At 37.3% G+C, this 25,810-nt stretch overlaps 1 protein-coding gene across 1 annotated transcript; it reads left to right on the top strand.

The window, feature by feature from the left end:
• Positions 1-111: 111 nt before the first annotated feature.
• Positions 112-25,810, top strand: CEP78 (centrosomal protein 78). The gene is made up of 16 exons (XM_082497925.1): positions 112-380; positions 602-777; positions 1,397-1,469; positions 2,150-2,253; positions 3,015-3,189; positions 5,052-5,165; positions 5,415-5,479; positions 9,682-9,790; positions 10,424-10,441; positions 11,396-11,531; positions 12,470-12,515; positions 13,662-13,805; positions 19,883-19,960; positions 21,618-21,784; positions 23,265-23,418; positions 24,960-25,810. The coding sequence occupies exons 1-16, from the start codon at positions 128-130 to the stop codon at positions 25,482-25,484; spliced, it is 2,337 nt and encodes a 778-aa protein (XP_082354051.1). The 5' UTR covers positions 112-127; the 3' UTR covers positions 25,485-25,810.

Below are 25,810 nucleotides of genomic sequence, written 5' to 3'. Positions count from 1 at the left end.
AATATGCATGAACATACTCATGTTTTGGGTATGTTGAATTGAGTTTGTTGCAAAATCAATTATACATTGCAAAAAGTTTATAACTTTTATTCCTCCCTTGTTTTAGAGACATTTGTCACATAAAAAAATGATTGAGTCAGTCAAAATAAGGAGACAGTGCATGCTGGATTTCTACTCGCATTATGAACATCTTTGTGCTCTTCAAGGCTCTGTCCCACTGAAAGCTGTGAAGACTAACCTCACTCAGGGAGCTCTTGATCTAACTGTAGATAGCATCAAAGCTGCTGATTGGGCACCACTTCTGAATGCTATCAGGCATAATAAGACTCTGACTTCTATTGGAATAAGAAGTTTCCATCAACAGGGTCTTGGAGAATCAGGTTTGTAGTGATGGGTGTAAAAGATAAATATATTGATGTATGCATATTAGAATTTGCTGCACAAACATTTTGTGTGATTGAATACATGGGGGGAGGAATTGTAATAACTAAGGAATTATTTCTATTTAAGAAAAGCAGCAAAAAAGCGAAGTGTGATTATGATTGCTTTTAAGCCAATAGGGACTGGATTTTACTGATGTGTAATTTTTGTTGTTTACTAGGTGTTGAAAGATATAAAACTTACTTTAGAAGGAGAATTCCAGCAATTCGATCAAAAGACTTGACTGGCCAACTATGCAAAGCTGTCAAAGGCTGTCTCAGTATATCAGATGTACTAAAAAATTTAGAACTTCAGGGTTTGCTTCTGAGGGAGAGAGATCTAATACTTTTAACAAAGGTGAGAATATATTAGTATACAAATAAATTGAAAATATCCTTAGAACATAGAGAAGTACCAACTAAATTTTATGAATATTTGTCACAGACAAGGATGTTCTTCTTCTAAGATACCTGTGTTACCTATCGTATGAATGATTCTGCTGAGACATTTAGTGTAACCTATTCTTGCTGAACCTATCGAAGTCGCATTACCTTCCCTTGCCCCTATTCATCAAGACTTAGAAGAAAGATCTTAGCAACATTTCTGCCATGCGTTTGGGGTGTATAACTTATGCTTGTGACTGAAACTACTGTGCATGTACATGACAGAAGGAAAGTTGTGGGACACCAAAGAGATAAAAACAGGTCTTCGAGATGCGTTGGAACACTCTTCAGTTTGCTTGTGAGTGGCTTCTAGGAAAGGAGGTTGCTGCTTGGTGCCCATAGGCTACGGCTCCTCCTGTGCTAAAGTAATGAACCAGCTTAAACTGGTTCACTTGTTTTGACCTTCCTCTGAAACCCCTAGAGTTTCTTGTAGGGAACACAAAGAGTTCTGAGCAGTTTGAGTGACTTTGTCTTTTCTCTGTTAGTATTTTTGCTTTTCAAGCCAGTTAACAAACACTGTTTTTATTCTGAAGGGCTTGGCCACAGCCTCATCTCTGGAGAGTGTCTCTTTGGCCCACTGTCCAATTGGAGATGGAGGATTAGAAAGTAAGTTCAGAATCAAAAGTGTGTAAATATCCTTTTGTCTTTTTTAGCCCTTTATATAGGTAAGAAAGTTCTTCTGTACTTCCATTCCTGTTTTAAACCTGTCTATAGTGATTAAAATAACAATCTGCACTTTAAATGTTGTTAACTCACATACAATAAAGACTTGAGTCCCCTTCCCTGGAGATTTTCAAGACCCGCCTGGATGCAGTCCTGAGTAATGTGCTCTAGGCAATCCTGCTCTAGCAGGGGAGTTGGACTAAATGATCTTTAGAGGTCCCTTCCAACTCTGATAATTCTGTGATTCTGTGAATTTCTTCATTTGTTGCTAATAAATAGCCATATGACTTCATAATGATGTTTATACTTTTATTTAAAACAACAGTCATAGTATTTGTTTGAGGTTAACTCTTTCTTGATTTGTTTATGTTTACATAAGTAAACTGAAATAAAATATGTTCTAGCATGTTCAGATAATCTTTGCTAAACACTTACACTAGATATATATAATCTTAGAACACTTTAAATGTATTTAAAATATATTTTGTATTTCAACACTAGTTCTTTGTCAAGGCTGTTGCCTACTAAAGCTGATTCAACTTCCTAATAAGGCAGTGAAAAAGTGTGCGCTGATAATCTGGCTGTGGTCTGTGTAGATAACATGCATGCTTTTGTTTCTTCAGCAATCTGTCAGAGTGTAAAGAATTCAGCTACTATCAGATATGTAAACTTCACAGGATGTAGCCTCACATGGCGAGGGGCAGAACATATAGCAAATGTATTAAAGGTAATTTAATCACCTTTCCTAGAACCAAACATTCACAAGAAATTAAATACTTTTTTTTTTAATTTACTTCCAAGCTCTATATCCACCGAAGTACTTTGTGAGCAGCAGATGTGAATACTGAAGTATGTGAATAGTCCTCAAATTTGTAATTTTGTATGCCAAAAGTAGTTTAGTTTACTGATGTGCGATTTAAATATGGTATGTCTTAGTAAACATAAGTTAAACAAATAACAGATTAGACTGATGTATTTTCTTTAAATGACGATTAGGGCTGTAAATGCCTGCCACCTGTTTTGGAGAGTGCTTCTTTCATTGTCACAAATTTTGAAAAATGTCTTAAGTATTCTTAAGCATTGGGTAAGAATAATTGAGTTTACAGTTTAGAAGCTACTAATTAACTGATTAGTAAGCTTGTGACTAGTACAATATTCAGATGAATGTTAACATTGGTATGCATGAAAGCACATAATTTCCTAGTGTGTATTTCCTATTCAAGATGCATTGAAAGTGTCTGTCTGCCAAAAGAAGGTAATAAGTTTTGTAGACATATTTAATAATTTGCATTGCAAATTGGATGATCAGAACAAACATGACTTAACTATTGTAATATTTAAAAATTACTTGTATTTCTTGATCTCAGAAATGGTATAACTTAAATCACCACTAAAGCAGTTAAACATCAGTTACAAAGATAATTTGTGATCTTGTTATCAATAATAGCTTTGCTTTTGCACTTGGTAACAGCTTCTTTGTTTGCAAAGCACCAGGCAATGAAAAGACATGGTGAAGCTTGGGCTGAAAGCCTGCGTTACAGGAGACCTGACCTTGACTATATGACTGGCTTGAGGCGGATTACTTTTAACTGCAACATGCTTGTTGGAGATAGAGGAGCAAGTGCCTTTGCAGACTGTCTAGGAGAGGACCTTTGGCTAAAAGGTATTGTGAATATTGACTTTTAAGATACAGCAGAGGCAGGCAGAAAACGTAAAATTGTCAGTTACAGCAAATTGTGCCAGAAGAGTAACTCGCTATTTAGCTAGGAAAAAGTAATCTTTTTTGAAAAGAAATTGCTCTTCCTCTTTTGAATTTTCAAAGTGTCCGAATACTACTGTGTCACCTGCTATTGTCCTCTAGTATTTTGGAGAAGTAATTTTTTCTACAGTATATCTGTACAAAATGTCTAATGGTGGTGTAAGTCATAGCATTTTGGAATCAAGTACTTACCTGGTGAAATTGTTTTATAGTTTGAGCCATGTGTACAGATAACATACAAACTGATGGAAGAGGATCAGATTAGAGAATACTTAAGCAAACTAGACGTATGGAAGTTCAAAGGCCCTGTTGGGATGTATCCAGAAGTGCCGAGGGAGCTGGCTAAGGTAATTTTGAGGCCACTCTCAGTAGTCTCATAAGGATCATGGTGATTGGAAAGCCTGCCTGAGGACTGGAGGATAGCAAACGTCACTCCTATCTTCAGGAAGGCTGGGAAGAAGGACCCATGGAACAACAGGCCGGTCAGCTTTACCTGGATCCCTGTGCTGCCATCCAGAGGGACAGCAGGCTTAAGAAATGGGCTGATAGGAACCTTGTGAAGTTTGACAAAAGGAAGTGTGAAGTCCTGCACCTGGGCAGGAATAATTCCATGCACCAGAACATGCTGGGGGCTGCGTGGCTGGAAAACAGCTTTGCAGAAAGGGTCTAGAGGTCCTGGTGGACAACAAACTGATCATGAGCTAGCAAACTGCCTTTGTGGCAAAGAAGGTCAATGGTGCCCTGGGCTGCATTAGTCAGAGACTTGCAAGCAGGTTGAAGGAAGAGATTCTTCCCCTCTACTCAACACTGGTGAGGCCAGATCTGGGCTCCCCTGTACAGCACAGAGCTGGAGCTACTGGAGAGAGTCCAGTGAAGGGCCACTAAGACCATGAAGGTACTAGAGCAACTCTTGTTTCAGGAAATGCTGAGGGAGCTGTGAATGTTTAGCCTGGATAAGAGAAGGCTCAGGGTTGGTCTCATCAAGGCGTACAAATATCTGAAGGGAGGCTGTAAGGAAGATGGAGTCAGCTTTTTCCAGCAGTGCCTGGTGACAGGGCAAGAGGAAGTGGGCATAGACTGAAACACTCGAGGTTCCTCCTGAACATCGGGAAACACTTTCTTACTGTGAGGGTGACCAAACACTGGCACAGGTTGCCCACAGTGGTTGTCGAGTCCTCATCCTTGGGAGGTCTTTTTAAGTGATTCTGCTTGACCAGGGGTGATTTGGCAAGGTGACCTCCAGATGTCCCTTCCAAGCTCAACCAGTCTGTGATACTGTGCATGCACAACATGAAATAAATGACAAAGCCATGATAGTATTACTTCATGGCAACCACGCAACTTATTGATGTGTGCAAGCAATGAACTTGTAGAAGCATTGGCTCAGACTTTTTAGACATAAGTTGCATGTTTGTACATATGATGTTACCTTGGGCAGTTGACTTAATTGGTGCCTGGAATATTACACCTACTCGGAATTGTCAAGAACAGCGACTTAAATGTGATCTTTATATTCTCTCCTTTGCAGTAGTTTAGCAGTTATTTCTTAATGTTGATGTGTAATACTCATTTTTAGTTTTTTTCTCTGGAAGTAATATTCTTGTTTTTACACATGGCTGTTACTGTCATGTCCTCTCTTCTCATGCTTCGTGTTCTGTGAAATGGAGGTTTTCAGCAGGTGTGGGTTAAATTGTATTAGCCATTGACTACAGGTTACGCCACTGAATATGTTTTATTTCTTTTTTTTACCTCCCTAAACATTTTAGCACTTGATTTGCAGCAGTGTGGAATATCCAGTGAAGGAGCAAGGTCATTATTAGATGCTCTTCAAACTAACACAACATTAGTGGTACTTGACATAAGAAAAAATCCATTAATTGGTATGTATCTGTGTCTACCTTTGTCTTTGTGATTTGTTTGTTGTTTTTTTTTTTTTTTCTCCCCAGTAACTGGCGGGTAAATAAACTGCTTTTGAGGAAAAAAGCTGCAACAGTATTTTGCTAAACATTGTTAAAATGGGGAAAGGGAGCAGTGTAGGTAATGTCTACTGCTTATTCAATGATCTGTTTGTTTGCCGAAATACTTGTCTCATACAGGAAATCCTTAATAAATATCTTAATTCATTCCAGATCACGTTATGATGAAAAACATTATTGAAAGAGTTCTTATGAATGGAAATAGTGCTAATTCGGAGGTATGTGTTAGACATTTTGGAGTGAGTTTGGGGTTTTCTTTGCAGCTGCCATTGCACTTTTTTTTTAAGGACAACTTTGTTCACTATTAATCTAAACCAGCTATTTTAGATATAAACACAAGTCTGACTCTTAAGCAGTTTAAAAAACAAGCGAGAAAACCACTATAAAGGGAAAACCTAAAAACACTAGCAGCAACGTGAGACTGTTGGGCATTTTGTATGATTTTTTTATGTAATTTAAGATGTAGTGTAATAAAACCAGGATATCCATTTAGTGAAAAGAAAAATGGAAATCCCTGTATGTACTTGGGCATTATAATAGGATAAGTAAATATTGCTGTGACATGTGTCTTATTAACATGGTAATAATAACTTTTCATTTCAAAGCAAAGGAAATCACAATTTAAAATTTAAAACTTAATTTATTTTGAGACTTTTTTGTCATTAATTTAAGTAGTTAAGATTTTTTTTTTTAAGTTACTCAAGACTATACTTTCCGATGCTAACCATCTAAGAAACCAGTTTAGTTTAAGTACAGTACTTTTTGCCATCTTTATCTAATAGTCCATAGACAGTTTACAGTAATATGCATAAACTAAGTATCTGGACCATTTATGATTAGATATACTGTTTAAATACTGAGTCTTTTGTTTATAACACAGAAATCAAATTCAGTTCCCGAAGGAGACAGCAAACATCTGAGTATACTCTCGTTCTTGTTTCCACTGAGCTGCAACAATCCCAGTTCTTTTTGCTTTTGAAAAGGCTTAAAAATCAGAGCTGTGGATCTGTAGGGAGTATCTAATAAACTGAGAAGTTTGTATGTAGAATTCCTTGAGGATTAATACAGTTCCCCACTTCAATCTCTTAAAGACTTTTTTGGAGAAATTGAGGTTGGTTGTGAAGGAGTACTCTTTCTCCTTGGCTGATGCAATCAACACTTGCGAAATGTTGCAGGGATCACATGCAAATAGCATCTGCCTGGAGATTCTCAAGATGATTGGAAAGTTGAACTGTGAAAAGAAGCAACTGTCTGGGGAATCTCCCGTATAGTATAAGATCACTCAACTCAAGACATCTGTTTTATATTCATCCAGGCAGTGCAGTATCTTAAGTCTTAGTGGTGATGCTGGTAATTCTTCATATCTCGTTAACAACATAAATTACAAAGGACTGACCACCAGCTTGCTAAGTAACTTTGCTTCTTCCACAAATAACAACACCAGCCTAGATCCTTTATTTCATAAACTCTGGGGAGTAGGCTGTTGTAAATAGTATTTGCTCTTTATCATGGGAATAGTGCAGACACTCAGAAAGGGATAATCCACCTGTTTAGCAAGATGAACACAAACATTTGATGTTGAGGTTGATATTCTTTTGAAACTGAAATGTTTACTACCCTAATCTAGGATTTACAGTTGGTTTTGAGCTCTTTTATGGAAGCCTGGATATTATGAAGTGAAAAACAGTTGAGTTTCTTTGAGGTGGTGTCTTGATATGCTCTATATTGAAAGTCAGCAATGTGAGGTTTTGTTTTGTTGTGTGTGAGTGTTGGTGGTGTGTTGTTTTGTGTACATCACCAGAGGTGTTAAGACAAACAATTGGTCAATAAGCTCTGTTGCAGAAGGAACTGCAAGGACTGTTTCTTCATTCTATCAGTAGTCAAAATTCAGCTGTACAATTTAAAAAACACAACGTACAAGTAAAAACAATTTAAGAGTGTATTTGCGATGACATATTCTAAATTCTGGATGTAACTAACACTCTGGTTCAGTCTATTTTTAACAAGCTTTAACATAATACAAAAATTTCACTTATTTTTCAGATTTTCCATTCACTATATTCCATTCACTATATAGGATTCACTATAGACTAAGTTTACAATAAAAAAAAAAAATCACTTTTTTAAAATTTGTAACTTAAGCTTGTCAGACAGAATACGGTCAGTTAACATCTACATTGCTTCCTTTTGTCATCTGTGTACTGCCTCCAAACCTGTTTTAAAAGGATGTGCTGGTCCATTTTCAGTAGTGGAAAAAACATGGGTGTCTATCTTTGAAATGATTTAATTTAGTAGGGATTTTTTTTTTTCTTTTACCTCTGTTAGTTGCTAGAGGTCTGGATTTCATATTGGTAGAAAATTAAGAATAGATTGGACTAAGTTTAGCCTACCTGTTGGGACTTCTTGAATACAAGGTCTAAGATGTAATTTTCTGCGTGAAACTGGTCTGCCGCTTACTCTTGCAGCAAGTGACCTAACTCATACCGTATCTCACCCACAGATAACTAAAGAGTTGCATGGATGGTCATCCTTAGTAGCGCCTCTAGTTTCATCTGCCTCTAGTTTCAGCTTTTTATCCTGCCAAAGGCTAACTGTCATAATTCTCATGAGTAAAACTTAGTAAAGTGTCGAATTTGTTTGTATCTGAGAAGTGGCAGAGCTGCCTTCTGTACCATCTCATCATGGCACCCGTTGTGTCAACTCCATTGTTTTGCTTTTGCAGAAAACACATTGAGGTGCTGCTGTGTACAAAGAGAAGTTGGGTGGGCTTTTGAATGACATCATAATAATAAGCTATCACAACTACAAAAGATCACGTCTTGGCTGCTATGAATAGCCTGTAATGTACTGTCTCCACTTGCTCACTGGATACCAGCCACAGCAGCCCTTCCATCCTGTTGTGCATAAAACCTGGTTGTTTCTCTTTTCTTTTCAATAGCATGTAGGTTCTTGCCTTTTGGGTTGGGTTTTCAGTTTTGCAAGAAGAGCTGCCTGCTGCTAATTGATGCCTTTAAATTTGATGGACAGCTAAAACAGAGGAAAGTTGTATTATCCTAGTAGCGCTGTGTAGCTAGTATAGTGGATTGTAATCGTAGATATGACTGGGTGTAATAGGTGGTGAAAGTTTGTGTAGATTCTGAGAGAGACTGAATAACTTAGGAAAAGTCCACTAAAGGTGTCAATAAAACAAATTCCTTTCATAGTCTCAGCTGAAGGACTTAGTCATTTTTCAACACTGTCTTAATATGTTTGCTGTCTTTATACTTAGATGTACAAATGCAGCAGGCAGCTAGACAAGAGACAGGCTATTGGGCTAGATGACTGTTAGGTTTAACCTAGTGTAGTTGCTCTTTTATGGTGTAATAAAACAAAATTAAGATGCTCTTGCTCTTAGAAATTTACAATTTAGTTTTACTCTATTTTTTTAGTTTAAAATGAACAGTTCAGTTGTCAGGAACTCGGTCCAGCTGTAGGCCCAGCAAAACTTACACAAGGATTACTTGAGTCCAATTTTTTTTTTTAAGTTTTTCTTTCCAGTTATAAACTTGGACTAAACTCGGTCTGTTAGAGCACAGTAATGACATTTTAATCTTCCCTGTGCATTAGGTGTCAATAACTTTGGCGTACTGTTCCTCATACTCTGATGTGGGGTTTAGGACTGTCTGAGTTAAGCTTTGTGTTAATATCAACTGCATTTCTTTCAACAACTGTTTCAGTGCCAGACTTTGTACTAAACTATAGTTTCATGCACACTGAAAATTAAGAAAATCTACCTGGAACAATAAAACTTTTACTGGGGAAATGGGAACCTTTAAGAATAGAGCTGTTGCTGCAAGTAAATGAAGTTTGAAGCACAGCAATTACCTTTGATTATCACTATGTCTTAATTTTAGTTTGGAGGCTTTTGCTGTGTAAGGATGAATTTTCATTACAGGCATTGAAAATTAAACTTCGTATTTTTTTAAAATAGTAACTTTATTGGTAATACAAAATCATGTTAGGGAAGCTTTTATTACTCTCGAACTTTGGCCTGAGCCAGTCATTCCTAGCAAGCCAGCTTTCTGAGAATGAAAAGCAAAAGCCAGTTTCCTTTTTATAGGGTTGATGCCATTTTTTTTTACTATAAAAGGAGAAGTGTTTTGCACAGGAGAAAGGAAAATATTGGATGGGATATTATAGTGGTGTTCTGGGAACACTTTCTGGTAATGTAGCACTCAGAGTCACATTGAATCTGCGTTTGAATTGGGGCTTTGTGGGATGTTTGTTTTTCCTTAATTTTACAGTTTATTATTAAGCTTTTGCTAACTAGCAGTGTTCTCCATATATCTAACAAAAACCATTCTAGTCCTAAATGAGCACCTTTTTAAATGTCAGTTACTAAACCAATTTTTCTTTCTTAAAAAAAAAAATAAAATTCCAGTACAAGTGGCTGACATCTCCATCTTCCAAGGATGCTTTGAAAACTAGACCAAAGAAAAGAACTATTGTCCTAGGAAGTGGTCGAAAAGGAAAAGCTACTATTCGTATTGGTAACATTGCCTTTATTTTCTCTGGCTATAGTAAATTTTGTCTACAAATTACTTTTTCAGTGTTGAAGAGCTTTAATTATAAAATTTATGATGTGTCTAAATGTCAGTGTTTTGCAGAATACTTGTCTTCCAAAAAAAATTCCATTTATTCTTAATCCAATAATGTGTCTTCTACCATCAGTGGTTTCTGCAGGAAACTTAATCTTGGTTTTAGTGCTGCTAGTTATGTGGCTGGAAAAATGGTAGGATGTGCTGACTTGAGTATGTGGAGGCATTGCATGTATTTATTCTGAGTGCATCCTCTCCACAAACTTTCGCTTCTAGGAAGCTTGGCAATAGTAAGTTGCCTAGTTCTTCTGATGCTGTAACCTTTCTGTAGCAGACTGTCCTCTGCCAGGACAAACAAGCATGCATTTTTCTTTTTTTTTTTTTTTTTTACTGATGTACAAAATGTTCTAAGATTTTTTTTTTCATCTTCATGTAAATCTGTTATAAATAGTATGTTTAAAATAACATAAGTATCTTGAATATTTATAATTAAGTACTAATAGCTGCAATACACTAAATATTTTTCAATAAGTTACTAAAAATGTCACCATAATACATTTTGGCTGTCTTTCGTCTTTGCTCTAGTTATCTGGAAGCAGAGAGGTAAGCAGAAATCAAATTTAAGTCTTTGTACAAATAAACTGTGGTGATCAGGGTGATGGAAGAAGAAAATGCCTGCCTTAAATATAGTTGTGGTGGTTTGTTTTTTTTTTTTTTTTTTTTTTTTTCTAGAGAGAGGGAGGGATTCGGAAGGTGAAGTCTATTCTATCCTGTTTACTTGTTGACAATGACCAGAGATTTGGAATTGCATTACCACAGTTATGCATTTATATACTATTACAAAATTAAATGTTTTATTGATCTCAGAAACAATAACCTGAGTTCTCAGTAGTTTAACTGTATGAAATACTAGGTGAACAGTTTGCTGGGCTTGTTAGTTTCTCACTTAGGCAGAACCTGGGGTAGAGTGATCATCCACAGTAGGTAGTTATACTGAATCTACTTTGAGTGCTAGTGTATGCTTTAAACAACAACAACATACTGGACTAGTGAACATGATTTTTCATTGCTATTCTTCTTAAGTGAAGATACCAGCTTTAGCTTCACGCTTTTTGCCAGTTACAAACCCAACGTTCTTCACACTAAAGCCACTAGGGGGCAATTTGAAGCACGTAGATAGCCGCATTGTCTACGTGGACTGTCTAAGCTCCTGCTTGAGACAATGGAGTTGGGTGTCTGAAATGAGTAATGTGAATAAACCTCTTTAGCTACAAAACTTTGCTTCCATTTTTGAATAACAGCATGTCTTATATCAGCCTAACATAGCAGTTAAGTATACTAGCTTATAATTACAAGCAGGTAAGCTGTCCACCCCTGTTTTTGAGAAGCAAAACAAAAGGTTTGAATGCTTCAGCAAAATTAGGCTGAAAAGTAGATTTCCTACAGTCCCTTTTATTACATAGAAGGTTTTAGTTATGAACAATAAGCTGTGAATTTATATGTAAATAACTATGTATAACAAATTATCTTTTCTCCTATTCTTGCTCTTCAATACAGGATTACCATCTAAAAAGTCTATAAGTCCTGGGAAAAAAAATACGTCTGCAAAAGATAGTTACTCACCAAAACCACTACCACCGGGCACAACAGGCTTCCTTCCTTGGCGGACTGCAGAACGTGCAAAGAGATGCAGGTGAGGTTTTCATAGTACAAGGGAAAATATTAAAGCATAAAGCCTGCATAATAAATGTGGTAGGGTGCAGTGTTAGTTTTTTAAAATATGTATTTGAAAGTTAGACACAGAATTTCTTACTGCATCCATATTTTTTTCTGTTTATATAGATTTTTGAGGATGTTACATAAATTCTATTCCAGTAAGTTTTTAAAATTCACAGAGAGATATAATTTGATGCCATAGAAATAGTCAGGTGTAGCAAAAAAAACACACAATCAAACCCACCTTGCTTGCTTGGTCTTTTTTTACTGGTGATTTGTCAGACTTATCATAGCCAGAGATGCAATTTAGTTTTCTAAGCTTGTAGTATAGTTGATTTGGCATTCAATTCGAGGGACCTAAGTATTTTTTTCTACCTCTTCTTTCTGGTCCATCTCCCCCAATGCCAACATAATTATTGTGATTTTAAAAAAATCAAATTGTTACATATGGAAGCCATGATATTGTTGCCATGCTTCCTTTGAAAAGTTTTTTTGTTTTGTTTTTTAATATATTCCCTAGAACTTGGCCTCTCAAAATGGAGGCTACATAAATATTTAAACATAAAATTACTTCATACTTAATGCTCTATCATAACTATTTTTATTAAACTTATTTTTCAAAATGCTTAACATCAAATTTCCCTGTTGACCTTACTTCACAATAATTAAATAAGCAAGATTCTTATGGAAGATATTAACGTTAGCATCCAGTAATGTTGCTCTAATTCATGATTAAGTAAAAGTACTAACAGAACAAAATGAGGATGTAATGAGTCATAAGGCTGCATAGTGCAGTCTCTGCTGTTTTTACTCTTACTGCTTCACCTGTCCTAGAATCCTTTGCTGGAAATGGAAGTAGCAATGGTGACATTGTGAACTTACTTTTCTCAAAAGTGTTTTTTTTTCTAATTTTAGAGGGGGGCCAGTGGATAGTACTGAAGAATTACCAGTGAAGATTCAGGTACTCTTTCTCTCATATAATAGTTTATTTAATAGATGACTGCCTGAAAAAAGATTAAAGTGTTCTCAACAGAGTCTTCTCTAAAAGTTAAGACTGCAACACACTTCAAGTTTTTCTCTCACAGAATTGCCAAATAATAGTTTACGTCAGAATTTGTTTGAAACTTCTTTGATACTTGGTTCACTCCCAGTTCTGTATCAGTATATTTTAGTTTCTTAGCCTTATGAGCAAGCTGGGTTGGATTATGGGCATAATCCCCCCACAGGCAGTAAGGAGAGTGAACAGCATTTTTATCTGAAACGTCCTGCTTCCCCCTTCCTTTCTTTCCTCCTTTTGCTATTGGACTAGATGCTTGTGTTTGCACCCGTCTGTGAACTGCTGTAGTACATAAGCCACCGGGGAAAACAAAAAAAATCCCCTTTCTTCCTTCTCCTTCGCATCTCGTTTCCATCTCCCTCCCCTCCCTGCCTCACCCACCAGAGAAAAGCTGGAGGAGTGTGTTAGTGTGTAGTAACGAATTCAATTGGCTCACAGAAGGGTCTGATGGTTGCTGAAGCCAGCGTGCTTATCCCCTGCTGTGGCCTAGGCTTCCTGTGGGCTGTGGTCCTTTGGGTGAGACCTGCTCTGACACAGGCGGTCCACCCCTCTGCTCTGGCGTGGGGGTCTTACTAGGGCTGGAGTGTGGGTATCTGCTCCACTAGGGAGCACCTCCTCCTCCTCCGAGCCTGGGGTACCCTCTGCCCTTTCTCACTCTTTTGCTTGCCTCCTCTTCTGCCTGTCTGGCACTTTTTTAACCCTTCTTAAATAGGCTTTTCCCCAAGGTGCCTCCATCTCAGCTGCAGGGTTCGGCTGTGCCCTGTGGTGGGTCTGGCCTGAGGCAGCCCTGGCCGTGCTGCACAGGGGCCATCCTGCCGCCGTTAAATCCTTGCGACACGTACCAAATATATGCACATATATGACTTTTTTAAAATATTGTTTTATGTAAATTTATTTCAAAATTGCATAGCTGGACAATGTGTATGCATTGTAAGGGACTCTGGGAAACGATTGCATTTAAATTAAGCTTTTGGTACTATTTACTGTCAGATTTTTATTGCGTAGTATAATGCTGTGAGTGGGTGTATTTTTCTTTTATGATGTAATTAGACAGATATTCCTGTGAAAGTGACAGTAGAAAGTGCTTCTACATCTGAAACTGAAGACACAGAAGATTTAGATGATGTTATCCATCATCCTGATTTGGCAAAACCGTTAGATAAGATTAACGTAACAAAGTATCAACAGTTACAGGTAAGAAGCATGTTCTGTGCTTTAAACTCCATAAAGTCAAATTACATTAATTAAACCATGTTTTATTCAGAAAATTATGGTTAAGCTGATAACCAGTCATGGAGCAGGATTTTTGAATGTTTTTAATTATGCTGCATTATGTGACAGACTTTGGTTTCAAAAGATCTGTGTCAAATATGCACTGGATTTCCAATCTCTGAATAGTTCTAATGAGGATGTGTACACTATAAGCATATTGTCAAATCAGGGCCATAATAAGGGAGAACTTCACTTAATACACACAACTGCAATATGCATAATTTCTCTGTTCCAGTCTTGAATCATGGTTCACAAATCTTCTGATCAATGTTATTGCCTGTGGTATTTCCTTCCAAATATTTCCTTTATAAATGTAATTTATTATTATTTCCAAGAGCCAAAATATTGTAATGATTGTTGTGTAAAAAAAAAAAAAAAAAAAAAAAAACAACAAAAAAACCCACAAAAACAAAACCCAAACAAACAACAAAAACAAAACCAACAAATGACTCCAAAACTGTGAAAGTGTGTTAAAACTCTATTTTATAATAGAGCTTGGTAACAAACTGTTTTCATTTGCTTTTATTATTCCCTCCACTTTTTTGATAGTCGTAAAAAGCCAGTAGTAGCAAGACTGACTATTGCTGCAAATGTTGACAGGGATGGTTCTTATAAAAGGAAGGGAAAACAAAGGGTATGTTTCAGTCGCTCAGTAACGCTGCTGAGGTAATCTAGCACTATTATAAACTAACACCCTCAGGCAGAATAACTGGGTTCCTTCTGAAGTGTTAGGATTTGAATTTTGTTTGGGGAATCTGCAGTGCCTCCAAACTAATACTGCTAAAAATAAGACCTATAGTCAGTCTGGGTTTGGTGATGGTTGGTATGGAGCATCACACTGGGTGAATGAACTTCATGTGTATAAATATTAAGACCATACAGCTGTCTTTATGTAAGCAAAGTGAAGTTGAAACTTAGTGAAGTTGAAACTTAACTTGTTGCAGATCTGTATGCCATGGGAGAGTTAAGGTGGCTTAGAGTTACTGTGGAAGGCAAAAGGACTGGACAAATACTGCATAAATAACTGTGTCTTTTTTCTCAGCTGATATGTACTTTTTCTTTAGGCCTACCCTTTTTCTTTTTAGCACTTTTGTTCAGGCAGATTTTCAAGGTTTTCACATGTTGCTTAAAGTTGTATAGAGGCTTTCTTCTTTGTAAGTGGTTTCATACTACTGTTCACGTGCGATATGTTGACATTGTGTTGTGCAGTGACTTCAACACTCTCATCAAGAGCGTTGTGTCTAGAATAGTGGAATTCCATGTACCATGCATATTGCACCAAAAACTTCTATGCAGCAAGTGCAGTGCTTCCAGGAAACACTTGACATATTTATTCTTGGTGTTTGGAGAGGGAGGAATATTGCTTTCAGGGCACGCTGCAGAGGCAGACAGTGTTTTGTGATTTGGGGAAGAGTTATATTATTGGCCTATGTTGTTGGTGTTACCTGTGATATTATATGTAGGGCAACTGTAAGGAAGGGATAATTTGTGATTAATTTGAGCTTCCTGGGAGGTAAACCTACACATTTCAGGAACCTACCCAAAACCTGGTTCTAAATTTCCTGTGTTTGTAAATGTTCAGACTTTCCTGATTTTCTGAGTTTGAAAACCAAAATAGTTTTTCAGGCCACGTTTCCATATCTGACAGCACTGTTTAAGCAGTCTCCAGCTGTTTCTGTGCCTTACCCATCCTTTTTGTTACATTGATGCAAAGTGCAGTTTCACATTATAGCAGAACTGAACTAAAAACTTGTCACTGTTGTATTGTGAGATCTATTTCCCCTCTATCCCTTTGTGCTTTTCCATTTCTTGCTTCAGTCTTTTTCTCTCTTGTGTCTTTCTTCATCTTTATTTGATCATAAGGCAAGTTGATTCGACTTGCTAATGTGGAGAAAACTGACATAGTTCAACAAGAAGTGCAAGTCCTGCACCTGGGGAAGAACAAGGCCGTGCAACCATATAAGTTGAGGGCAGGCCATCTGGTAAGCAGTGGTGCAGAAAAGGCCCTGGGGGTCATGGTGGACACCAAGTTGAAAACGAGCCAGCAATGTGCTATTGCGGTATAGAAGGCGAATGGCATCCTGGGCTGCATTAGGAGGAGTGTTGACAGCAGGTGAAGGGACGTGATCCTTCCACTGTATTCAGTGCTTGTGAGGCCTCATCTGGAGTGCTGGGTCCGGTTCTGGTCTCTGTAATGTATGAGAGACATAGCCATAGTGGAGAGAGTCCAACAAAGAGCCACAAGGACGGTTAAGTGACTGGAGCATCTCTCTTATGAGGAAGGGCTGAGAGAGAAGCAGCCTGGAGCAGAGAAGGCTCAGGGGGAATCGTATTATATGTATATAAATGCCTTAAGGGTGGGTGAAAAAGGACAGAGCCAGGCTGTTTTCTCTGGTGTCCAGTGCCAGGACAAGAGGCAGTGGGCACAAACTGAAACACATGAGGTTCCTTCTGAGCATCAGGAAGCACTTTTTCACTGTGAGGGTGACTGAGCACTGGCACAGGTTGCCTAGAGAGGTTGTGGAGTCTCCCTCCTTGAGAGATACTAAAAATACGTCTAGACATGGTACCGGGCAGCTTGTTGTAGGTGGCCCTGCTTGAACAGTGGGTTATACCAGATAACCTCCAGAGGTCCCTTCCAACCTCAACCATTCTGTGATTATGTGATATTTTTCCACATTAGTTTTCAGCCATCATAATGACTCACATTGGCTTACGTGATTGGGTGCATTCTAGAACTGGAGCATGATAAGTGGCAGAAGTTTCTGGCTGATAACGTGAGAGGGGAAGTGGAGGACCCTTTTTATCTGTGTTAATTGGGTTTAGGTACTGTCATTAAACAGCTCTTAATAGAGAGCTGCTTGAGGGGAGCTGACCTGAGGAACGGATCTAGCTAAAGTAATCCAGTGTAGTTGGCTGTAGCAGGCCTTGGCACAGCCTTTCATTAAAGTGGGACAACCAGCTGTGCTAGAACAATGATGCAACTGCAGAGTGGGAATAAGCAGTAAGAAGTGGGAAATCTGTAAACTGCCACCATGCCAAAAAAGTTCTCCCCAAATATCCCTTGATGTGACTAAATAACCAGACTTTGACTTTAGTATGCAAGTCCTTGAGAACTTCTCTGGATCCTTCTGCTCAAAAAGGGGCTTTAGGCGTACTACTTAGTGAAACAATATTAGTTGTGTTTACATTTTTTTTAAAAATTCCTTGGCTAACAAAAAGCTTAATTTCTGCTTAAATGAAAAATAAGAAGTGATAAATATTCTTTCCTTCCACTAGAGGAAATCTGAAATGTTAGAATAGTCTCTGATGAAGAATGAAGAAACTCCCAGATTTTGGAATTTAAACTAGGGATATAAATGGTGAACTTAACCTTTAATACAGTTAGCAGTGTAACTCTTCTACACATTAATACTATGTGGATTAGGTAGAAGTAGAGATTGCACTATAGCTTTTTAAAAAATAAAGACAACAATGTAATCAAGTAGAAAAACATGGCTAATTAGTTACTAAAGTTTTTCTATTTTTTTAGCTTTTAAACTTCAGTTTTATACCTCTGTTTAGTATTGAGTAGTCATATTGCATACAGAAATTCTGAGGGCTACAGATGTATTTGGTGTTCAACTTCATCTTAAAGGCTGTCAGTGCTGTCTTACTGGACTACACTACTAGAAGGCTCAGTCTTGTAGCTTTTTTAACAACTCTGATGAATTTCAATAATTTTTTCTGCACAAAGACTAGAGGATCATGTAAGCTAGTGAATTTCTCAAAAGCAAATAAAATAATAAAGTGTACAAATACTTTTAATTTAATGGTGACAAATATGTTTGCACAGGTGCAAGGCATCTTCTGTTAAATGTAGGCTTCTGATACTGCTTATGAGGAGATTTACCTGCAGTGTTTGTCAGGTTTTTTTTGTGAAGTCAGCCCATAACCATCAAATATTGTGTACAGCTACAGTGTGATAAGTCAAGTTTAAACAAAACTACAAAACCTCCAAATTTCTGTTTAAAAAAACTTGATAATTTAACTATTTAAGCCTTTGCCCTTTGAAAATACAAACCAGTAATTTGAAGAAAAAGGTCAGTGCTATCACCTTTAGAATTGTCTAAAATTTGTGCACAACAAAAATACTATAGAGCAAAGGTTTCTAAAGTAGAGCTGCTTGCCAAAAAACCCTGCGCCCTAAAAACTAAAATACATATGTACCTATGCGCACACACTATAAATGGAACTGTAAGAATTTATTAAGTCTGTGGTACCTGTGACTGATCTTCAAGGCTAGGTTACAGGACTTCAGCTTTACATGTCAAGTTATGAATGTAGAACATTATGGTTACTGCTTTCTGTGCTTCTATATCTATAAAAAGATTTCTAGCTCCTGTTTTTTCCACACATTCTGAGGTAGATTGCAGTGAGATTGTGGTATTTGTTGAGGGTTCTCCTTAGAGATTTCCCCCATCCCCCTCCCCATACCTGGAGGTGATTTTATTACATCATGGCAGTTAGATACTGTTAAATGTCTTCCCAAATACTGTCCTTGAAATGTGGTTTCTCTATACCTTCTGACCTCTGAGAGTCTTTCTTGTGTGTTCATATGATAAAGATATGATTAGTTTTCTAGTTCCAGCAATAGCTTGGCTGGTGCTAATCTAGGGATCTTAGGTGTGGACTTCACTAGGCAGCAGTGACAGACCTATAATCTTCACTCTGAGTGGTTGTCACTGTGAGGGCTATGTCTAGAATATATTAGAACCTGCATGTTTGAATCAGATGCAAAAGTCCCTCTCATCCTACAAAACCTGTGAGGACCTCTTTGCATTTGTAAAAGGACTAGTTTTGCTATGCATTCTATTGCACACCAGTCTTCTCAGTTGATTGCTTGTATGAAGTGCAGTAGCATGCTCTTGAAGTGCTATCTATCATACTTTTGATAGTAAACAACAGGTTTCAGTACTATTTGGACCTTTGCTCCTCTGTACAATGGATTTATAAGGTGTGTACAAAAAGCAGTGTCCTGTGTTACATATATGTGCCTGTATAAAAGTTGTATAGAGAAATGAAGAAGCTTTGTATACTGTTAATTCATATGGGTTACTCTCTGAAAAATAGACTAGCTTAATAATTTTAAGTTTTCACCTTTGGAACCAGAAGACTGTGTTAAGGCATGCAAGAACAAAAATTCATGTTTGTTCTTCCACTTCAGATGCTGTAATTAAAGATGACAAATGCACTGCTATCATGAGAAAATGTGGTAATTGCTTATCAAATCCTGACTACTGTTCACTGAAGCTGAGAGATTCACTACTTAGAACTAGAAGTTAAAATACAAGTGTTGGCATCTCATGAATAAGACTAGAATATATTTGTTACATGTCTGGGTTTGTTTTTGTTGTTGTTAATTCAGCACTAAGCTGCTTAACTCACTCAAACAGAGTGGGATGGTGAAAAACTCACTTTTTCTGCTGAATAACAAAGTGAAACCAATTGGAAAGAGTACAGCTCTTACAGTTCAGAGTCTTGTGTTCCTACTGCTGTAATAAGGAATAAAATCCTGGGTGAAGAATACGTTCTGAAAATCTAGGTGTGGATACTAAGGATATTTTTAGAGCCCAATTTGAGTTTTTGATGAGGTAGATGCATTTAGTTAAAAATGAGGTTTGAAAAGGCGAAGGGGAAGAAGAGGAAGTAGAGAAGGACATACATTCCTGATGATAATGTTATAGGCCCGAGAGACTAGTGCTATAATCTGGTGTTATTTATTGCTATATTGCAAATCTCTTAAGTGCGTTGCACTTATTTCCACTTTCCTGTGTTAATTTTTTGCATCCTAGACTTACGTACTTGTAGACCTCTGTTATGTTCTTTTGTAGAAGATACATTATTGCTTGAAATGCTGTGTGCTAGTTGTTAATTGGGCATGTTGAGTTTGTATAATATTGCGTGTTGATCTGACGTTTTGAGATAAATTTCATGATGGTTTGTCTGTGTTACAATAGTTTGAGCTGGAAGAATGCATAGAAAAATTAAAGGAAGAACAGAGAGCCAGAGTAAAGGCTGAGGAACGGATAATGGAGGTAATGATACTTAACTGTTAATCATCTGTACTTTTAAAGAAAGCACCAATTGAACTATCCATTTGCTTAATTAGGAGTAATTATCAATGACCTCTAATGTGGTAACTTCCAGAATTTCAGTTCAAAGTCACATGGATCATTTACTAGCCTCAGGGCAATGATGAAATCTGTGTTTAGTAATGTATGTTTGTTCTCCTGATACTATTCCAGAGCCTTGAACTCTGGGTCAAGCTACTCTTTAAATGTGTTTCATTCATTTGGTATATTACTTATGATCTGGGGCATCCTGATGTTTGTTTTTCTTGAGAAAGTGATTAAATCTGTTTGCAATTTGCAGCAGGTGGGATGGTTCTTTGAGGTCTCCCACCTTCTTTGTCATGACTTGCACTGAAAAGCTGTTTGTTGCAAATGTTGTTTAATTTGGCTTATTCTGTCCCTTTGATGTTTTAAGTTTTGTTTCTGCAGGCAATAAAAATGTCAGATGGCTTTCTGCATAACATGTTGGCCATAGTTGTCAGTTGTTGTGAAGCTAAGTTTCCCATTAAGACAGAACCAAACTAACAACTTGTCACAGCTAAATTGTGAGGTCTATTCCCCCTCCATCCTCTGTTGCTGACCTAAAAAGATCCTTTTGCATCAATAAGCAGAATTTCTTGTAATAGACTTTCTTTTAAGGTGGTGTAAATGAATGGATTTGGTTCTTAGATGTGATCTGGAATGGAATGAAAGTGGTGGTACCCTTTGGAACCTGAGCAACAAGTGGTGTCCTGCAGTACAGGGAGCAGATATCCACAAAGGACTCGGCACTCTACAAGGTTCATTGTAGTCCATTGTAGTGGTGTGGCCATCCCCATCCACCTGTAATGTGAACTGAACCAGTGGGCTCTGCTGGATATCTGTTGTTTGAATAATTAAATGTTTTTTAGGCTAAATACTGGCTGCAAGAAATCTTTCTCTGTCATGGTGCTAGTTCTAAGGAGTCTACCTTGTCTCAGGAGAAGGGATAAACTGAGTAGCAGTAATATGTAAAATTGTTCATTTTTATGCTGGTTTAACAGCTACAGTGCATTACACAGATCTATAATTTTTTGTCCTTCTCTCATAAAAGACAAGAAAGCAAGCCTGTGGTAGCAGTGATTGCATAGCTATAATCTTAAATGAGTGTCTGAGTTAATGTTTCCCTCGAACACAAAATCCTGTATATCATACAGTTATCATTTAACTTTCAGTTTGTCATTAATTTGATTTGATGTTCAATGTGGAGAAAAATTGGATTATCTTAACCTTTCAGTTTTGGGATGCACAGTGCAGGGAAGAGATACAGTAGTATGCATTCCCTTTGATACAGAGGGGTGAATATAAGGAGAGCATTGGCCTTCATTAAGTTTTTTTGCTAGTAAAATAAATTCTTTGGTGTTAGTGTGTCATATAATACATGCAAAATAACATGATAGGTAAGCTAATTTTTTTGCTTGCACTTGCTCTTCAACATTCTGTACATACTGAAGACAGTGCTGAGCCAGCAGTTTTGAGTGCCTGCAGCAATTTCACTATGGTAGCATAGAATTGCAGCTGTGGATAAACAGATCTTCCCAGACCTCAATGTAACAGTACCCTGAATATGTCTTTTTTTTTTTTTTTTTTTTTTCCCCCATAGCTGGAAATTGAAAATGCAAGATTAAAGAATCTAAATAGCTCCCTATCTGAGGTTCTTCATGCGCAGTCAGTAACCAACATGATTTTGGAAGATGAAGGTGTTCTAGGCAGCATTGAGAACTCTTTCAAAAAGTTTCATGCTTTTTTAGACCTCCTTAAAGATGCTGGGTAGGTTGTCATTTTACTGACGTCTTACTGTTTCTGCTGAGATCTCTTTCCGAAATTATCCTTCCAATGAAGTATGCTGCCTTCTCCCCGCAGATCTCTAGGACTGTACTTGCAAAGAGCAAAGGAAGAAAAATTAACTGTGTACCTACTGTTCAGTCTTTCCTCAGTGGGCAAAACATGGTCCAAGCACTGTCCAGCTGAATTCATGTGTCTGTCCTTGGGAAAGGCTTTCAAGAAGTCCATTCCAAAGGAAAAGAAAGCTTCTATTAAAGCATGTTTCCGAGTCTTTATTGGGTCACCTGTGGCTCTTAGTATTCCCATGGTATGAAAGGCTCCAAATGCAGTGGAACTGGCTTCAGAAAGTGTCCTTTTGCCTTGGGCTCCCATTTACTAATTGAAGTACAGAGGTCTAGATGAATCTGGCCTCTGTACTTAAATAATGGATTATTTATTATTACTTGAAATATTTTAGAGAATATTGATGAAAGTTTGCTGTAAGGCTCTACCACTGTACCTGCAGTTTCTCAGAGGATGGTTCATCCTTCCCATTTGTCAAAGAATTTAATCTTAAGTTCTCAAACCTGTTTTGTAAAGCTCATGTAGCCAGGCATGGCAATCTCATCCAGGACAACGAAAGAATGATATGAAGATATATTGTACCCTACTCTGCATGATCAGAGAAGACCACAAAAGATTTTATTTGCCCTCCCTGCCTCCTGCTTCCATCCACCTCCAAATTGTAATAATGTAACTTAATGCAAAGTTCACCCCCAGGCTGTGTTCTGATTTTGTGCCAGTCAATTGGTAGAGTTGCCATTACTTCAAGAATGAATTTCAAACTTTGGAGGAAGGGAAAAATGCCTTTTTATAACATAAAAAGATAATTTTTTCAGAAGGGCCCTGCATTCATGATAATAGGGAGCTGCTCTGAAAGATACAGAAACCCAGTCACAAAGACTGCTCTTCTTAATAAGCTGTCCTATCAATTGACGGCTGCAACTTCTTACTTCTTGAGGCTTAAAACACCTAAGTTGTAGGTTTGGCTACCCTAAGCCAGCAGATGAATCAACACAACTGTATTTGTGAAGTATTTAATTGGATTTGGCTGTTAGAGATTATGCTAGTTTGGGAGATGTGCACCAATCTTGTACTTGAATGACAAGGGTTTTAATCTTTGTTCTGCCTACCAGGGAATCTGCTTGCCAGCATCCTGCTCCGAGATCAATGCTAACTGGGAGAACTTCATTCTTAGCCTCATAACACTGAGTGAAGACTGACCGTTTTGAACCTGCAGGCTAATTTGCACAAAGATAGGAAAATACCTATTAAATCTATTAAGCTATTTTGGGCTTCTCAGAAAATAATGGAAAAACTATCTTCAATGCTTCAAATACATTTTGTTTCTTCTTCTGGTTTTGAATATGTAGGTCTTTCACAGGCTAATTTTTTGTGTTATTTTCTATTAAACTTTATTTTACAGACTTGGACAACTTGCTGTATTAGCTGGGATAGACCAGTCAGATTTTGGTCTTTTGGGGCATCCACAAATGAATTCTACTCTCAGTAAGCCTGCTAACTTGCTAAAGGAGAAGTCTTTTGAAGAAGAAAGACAAGAACATACCCAGAATAGCAAAGTAAGTTTATAGAGGAAATACTAGTGGCAATGCACTTGATGCTATTTAATGTATTTTTCAGCTGTTATCCCTCTCTGACTGAAAGTAATGATTACCAAATGACCCATGAAGTTATTATTATGGTCTTTTGCTATAGCTATATTTATATAGATGATAATAATTCAACGATAAATGTAAGCTTTTTAAATGATTACAATTTGGAACAGAAAACATAATATTTTGAAATGTACTAAAGAAAGTGTTGGTGGTAATTATGTTGTTTCTTATTCTGAAATATGAAGTTCCAATAGTGGTATGCATCTATTAAAAATGAGAAAATACCGTGACTAGGTTTTTTAGAAACATTTAGTAATGACGTATAGTGGTTTAAGAAAACTTAGTCTGATAGTAGGGGGTAGTACAATATACCTATTGAAAAGCACAGATTTTCCTTTAAGTAATTGCAGTGTATGTGTCCTGTCCTGTTAGATTTCTGCATGGGCCATGCGGTGAATTTCAGGCAGCTACAAATGTGCACTATTAACAAGTTTTAAGGTTTTAGCTTCTACTCTGAAAACAATACATAGAAAACCTTCTGAATTTTTCAAGGGAGACTCAAATTCCCTGAACAAAAAAAAAAAAAAAAAAAAAGAGACCAGGCTTAAGTTTTTAAGGCAATTAAAAATTAAGATACTGGCAGCCTACAACCTTGTCCAAGCTTGATAAAACTGTCATGCTAAGAATCATTCTGCATTCCAGTGTGTTCCTTATACGCAATGTCTTCTCCATTAAGTGTTCCAATTTCCTCAAGAACACCAAGAGTTTCTAAAACATGATGGTAAAAAGCATTGGGTTTTTGTAATGGTGTGGAAAGCAATTTCCAGTTTTGCTCTTTGAATCTGCTGAAATTACTTGGAGTAATAGAGCAATTCTCATTATAGGTTCTTTGACATTTGTTACAGTTTGGCTTGCCACAGTGTTTTCAGCTGATGGACTCGTCTGCACTGTGACGTTAACTTGTTCATGCAGTTTCTCTGAATCATTTTTCTAATTCAGCTACATATAGAAGCCTGAGCTTAAAGTGTTTTTTTTAGCAAAGGATGATTACAAAAAGCTTCAACTAACAGTTATACTACTGTCGTGCTCATCTCCTAGTATTGGTTAGTTTGGATTCCTGTAATAGCTACGTATTATGGGGTGGACTAGTGGGACCACACTACTGTGAACTGTGAGCAAACATAATGAATTGCAGGTATTTCAGAATGATAAACATGATTTGGCTTTAGCTGCTTCAGTATAACTGAGGCATTCTGTAGTATAAAGTTCAAGCTCGATGTGAAACTGTAATATGCCTACCCTGTGTCATTATCACCCTAGAACTCTTCTGAAACTTGCTTGCTTTGAATGGTAATAAAGGTTGTGTGATTGCTATTATCTCTGAATATTTTCTGTATTATAGAAAGACTTTATTTTGCTATGCAGATTTCAGTATATGGCAGTTGCAATACTGGATTTTTTTTCTCTAGTTGCATCAGTATCTTCATTGGAATCTCTTATTTCAGACCAGAGCTGGGGATATCCAAGTTTCTCTTCCTGGCACGTTTCAATCCCAGATGGTTGTGAATAATTCCTTCTCTGCTCTTAAAGAAATGCAAGAACATCAGACTGCTGGGCAACAGTACCAGCCAGACTCACGGAAGGAAAATGAAGCTCAAACAATTAAACAAAATAAGGAGGATAAGCCTCAAAATAGTACTCCAACATTCCCTGAGAGGAGAGTCAAACAAAATGAACAAGCAAAAGGATATCACTCAGCAAAGCAATTGGCTACCAGTCTGCATTCATTTTCTGATTCCAGTGTACATATTAAAAGTAATGGTAGCAGAATATCCAGTGGTGCTTCTAGTGAAAAAAGCAAAAATTATTCCTCAAAGAAATACATCCCTAGAGCGAATGAAACAGCAATTCCAAATGAAGGAGCAAGAGGAGACCAAAGTAGACTGCAGACAGTAAACCGCTCTGGAACTGATAGTGTAGGATCTGGCTCCGAAATACAAGAAAGTATCCAAAGCATTAGCAGCATTTGAAACGGTTCTAAAAAGTTTGGACTGTTCCTTACACTTACAAGATTCAAAACAGATTTTTGGATGCCTCAGTATAGTTTGTGATTTTTTTGTAAAGTGATGTAGGCTTTGTAACCTTTTAAAACACTGCATGCTGTTTAGTATTCCTGTTTCACACTTGCATCACTTGTCACTAGATTTTTATTTTTGGAAACATGTGATGCACTGGTAGAGTCGTACCTTTCAGTTTGAACTATATAAAAAGGATTCCTGGAATATGGGTTTTATTGTGTATCACAGATCTCGTTATAGAGTGTAAACTGTTTTGAGCTAATAAAATTAATTGGAGT

Source organism: Vanellus vanellus (genome assembly GCF_965231255.1).
Source record: "Vanellus vanellus genome assembly, chromosome: Z".
Classification (NCBI taxonomy): domain Eukaryota; kingdom Metazoa; phylum Chordata; class Aves; order Charadriiformes; family Charadriidae; genus Vanellus; species Vanellus vanellus.
This window is presented reverse-complemented; position numbering and strand designations above follow the sequence as displayed.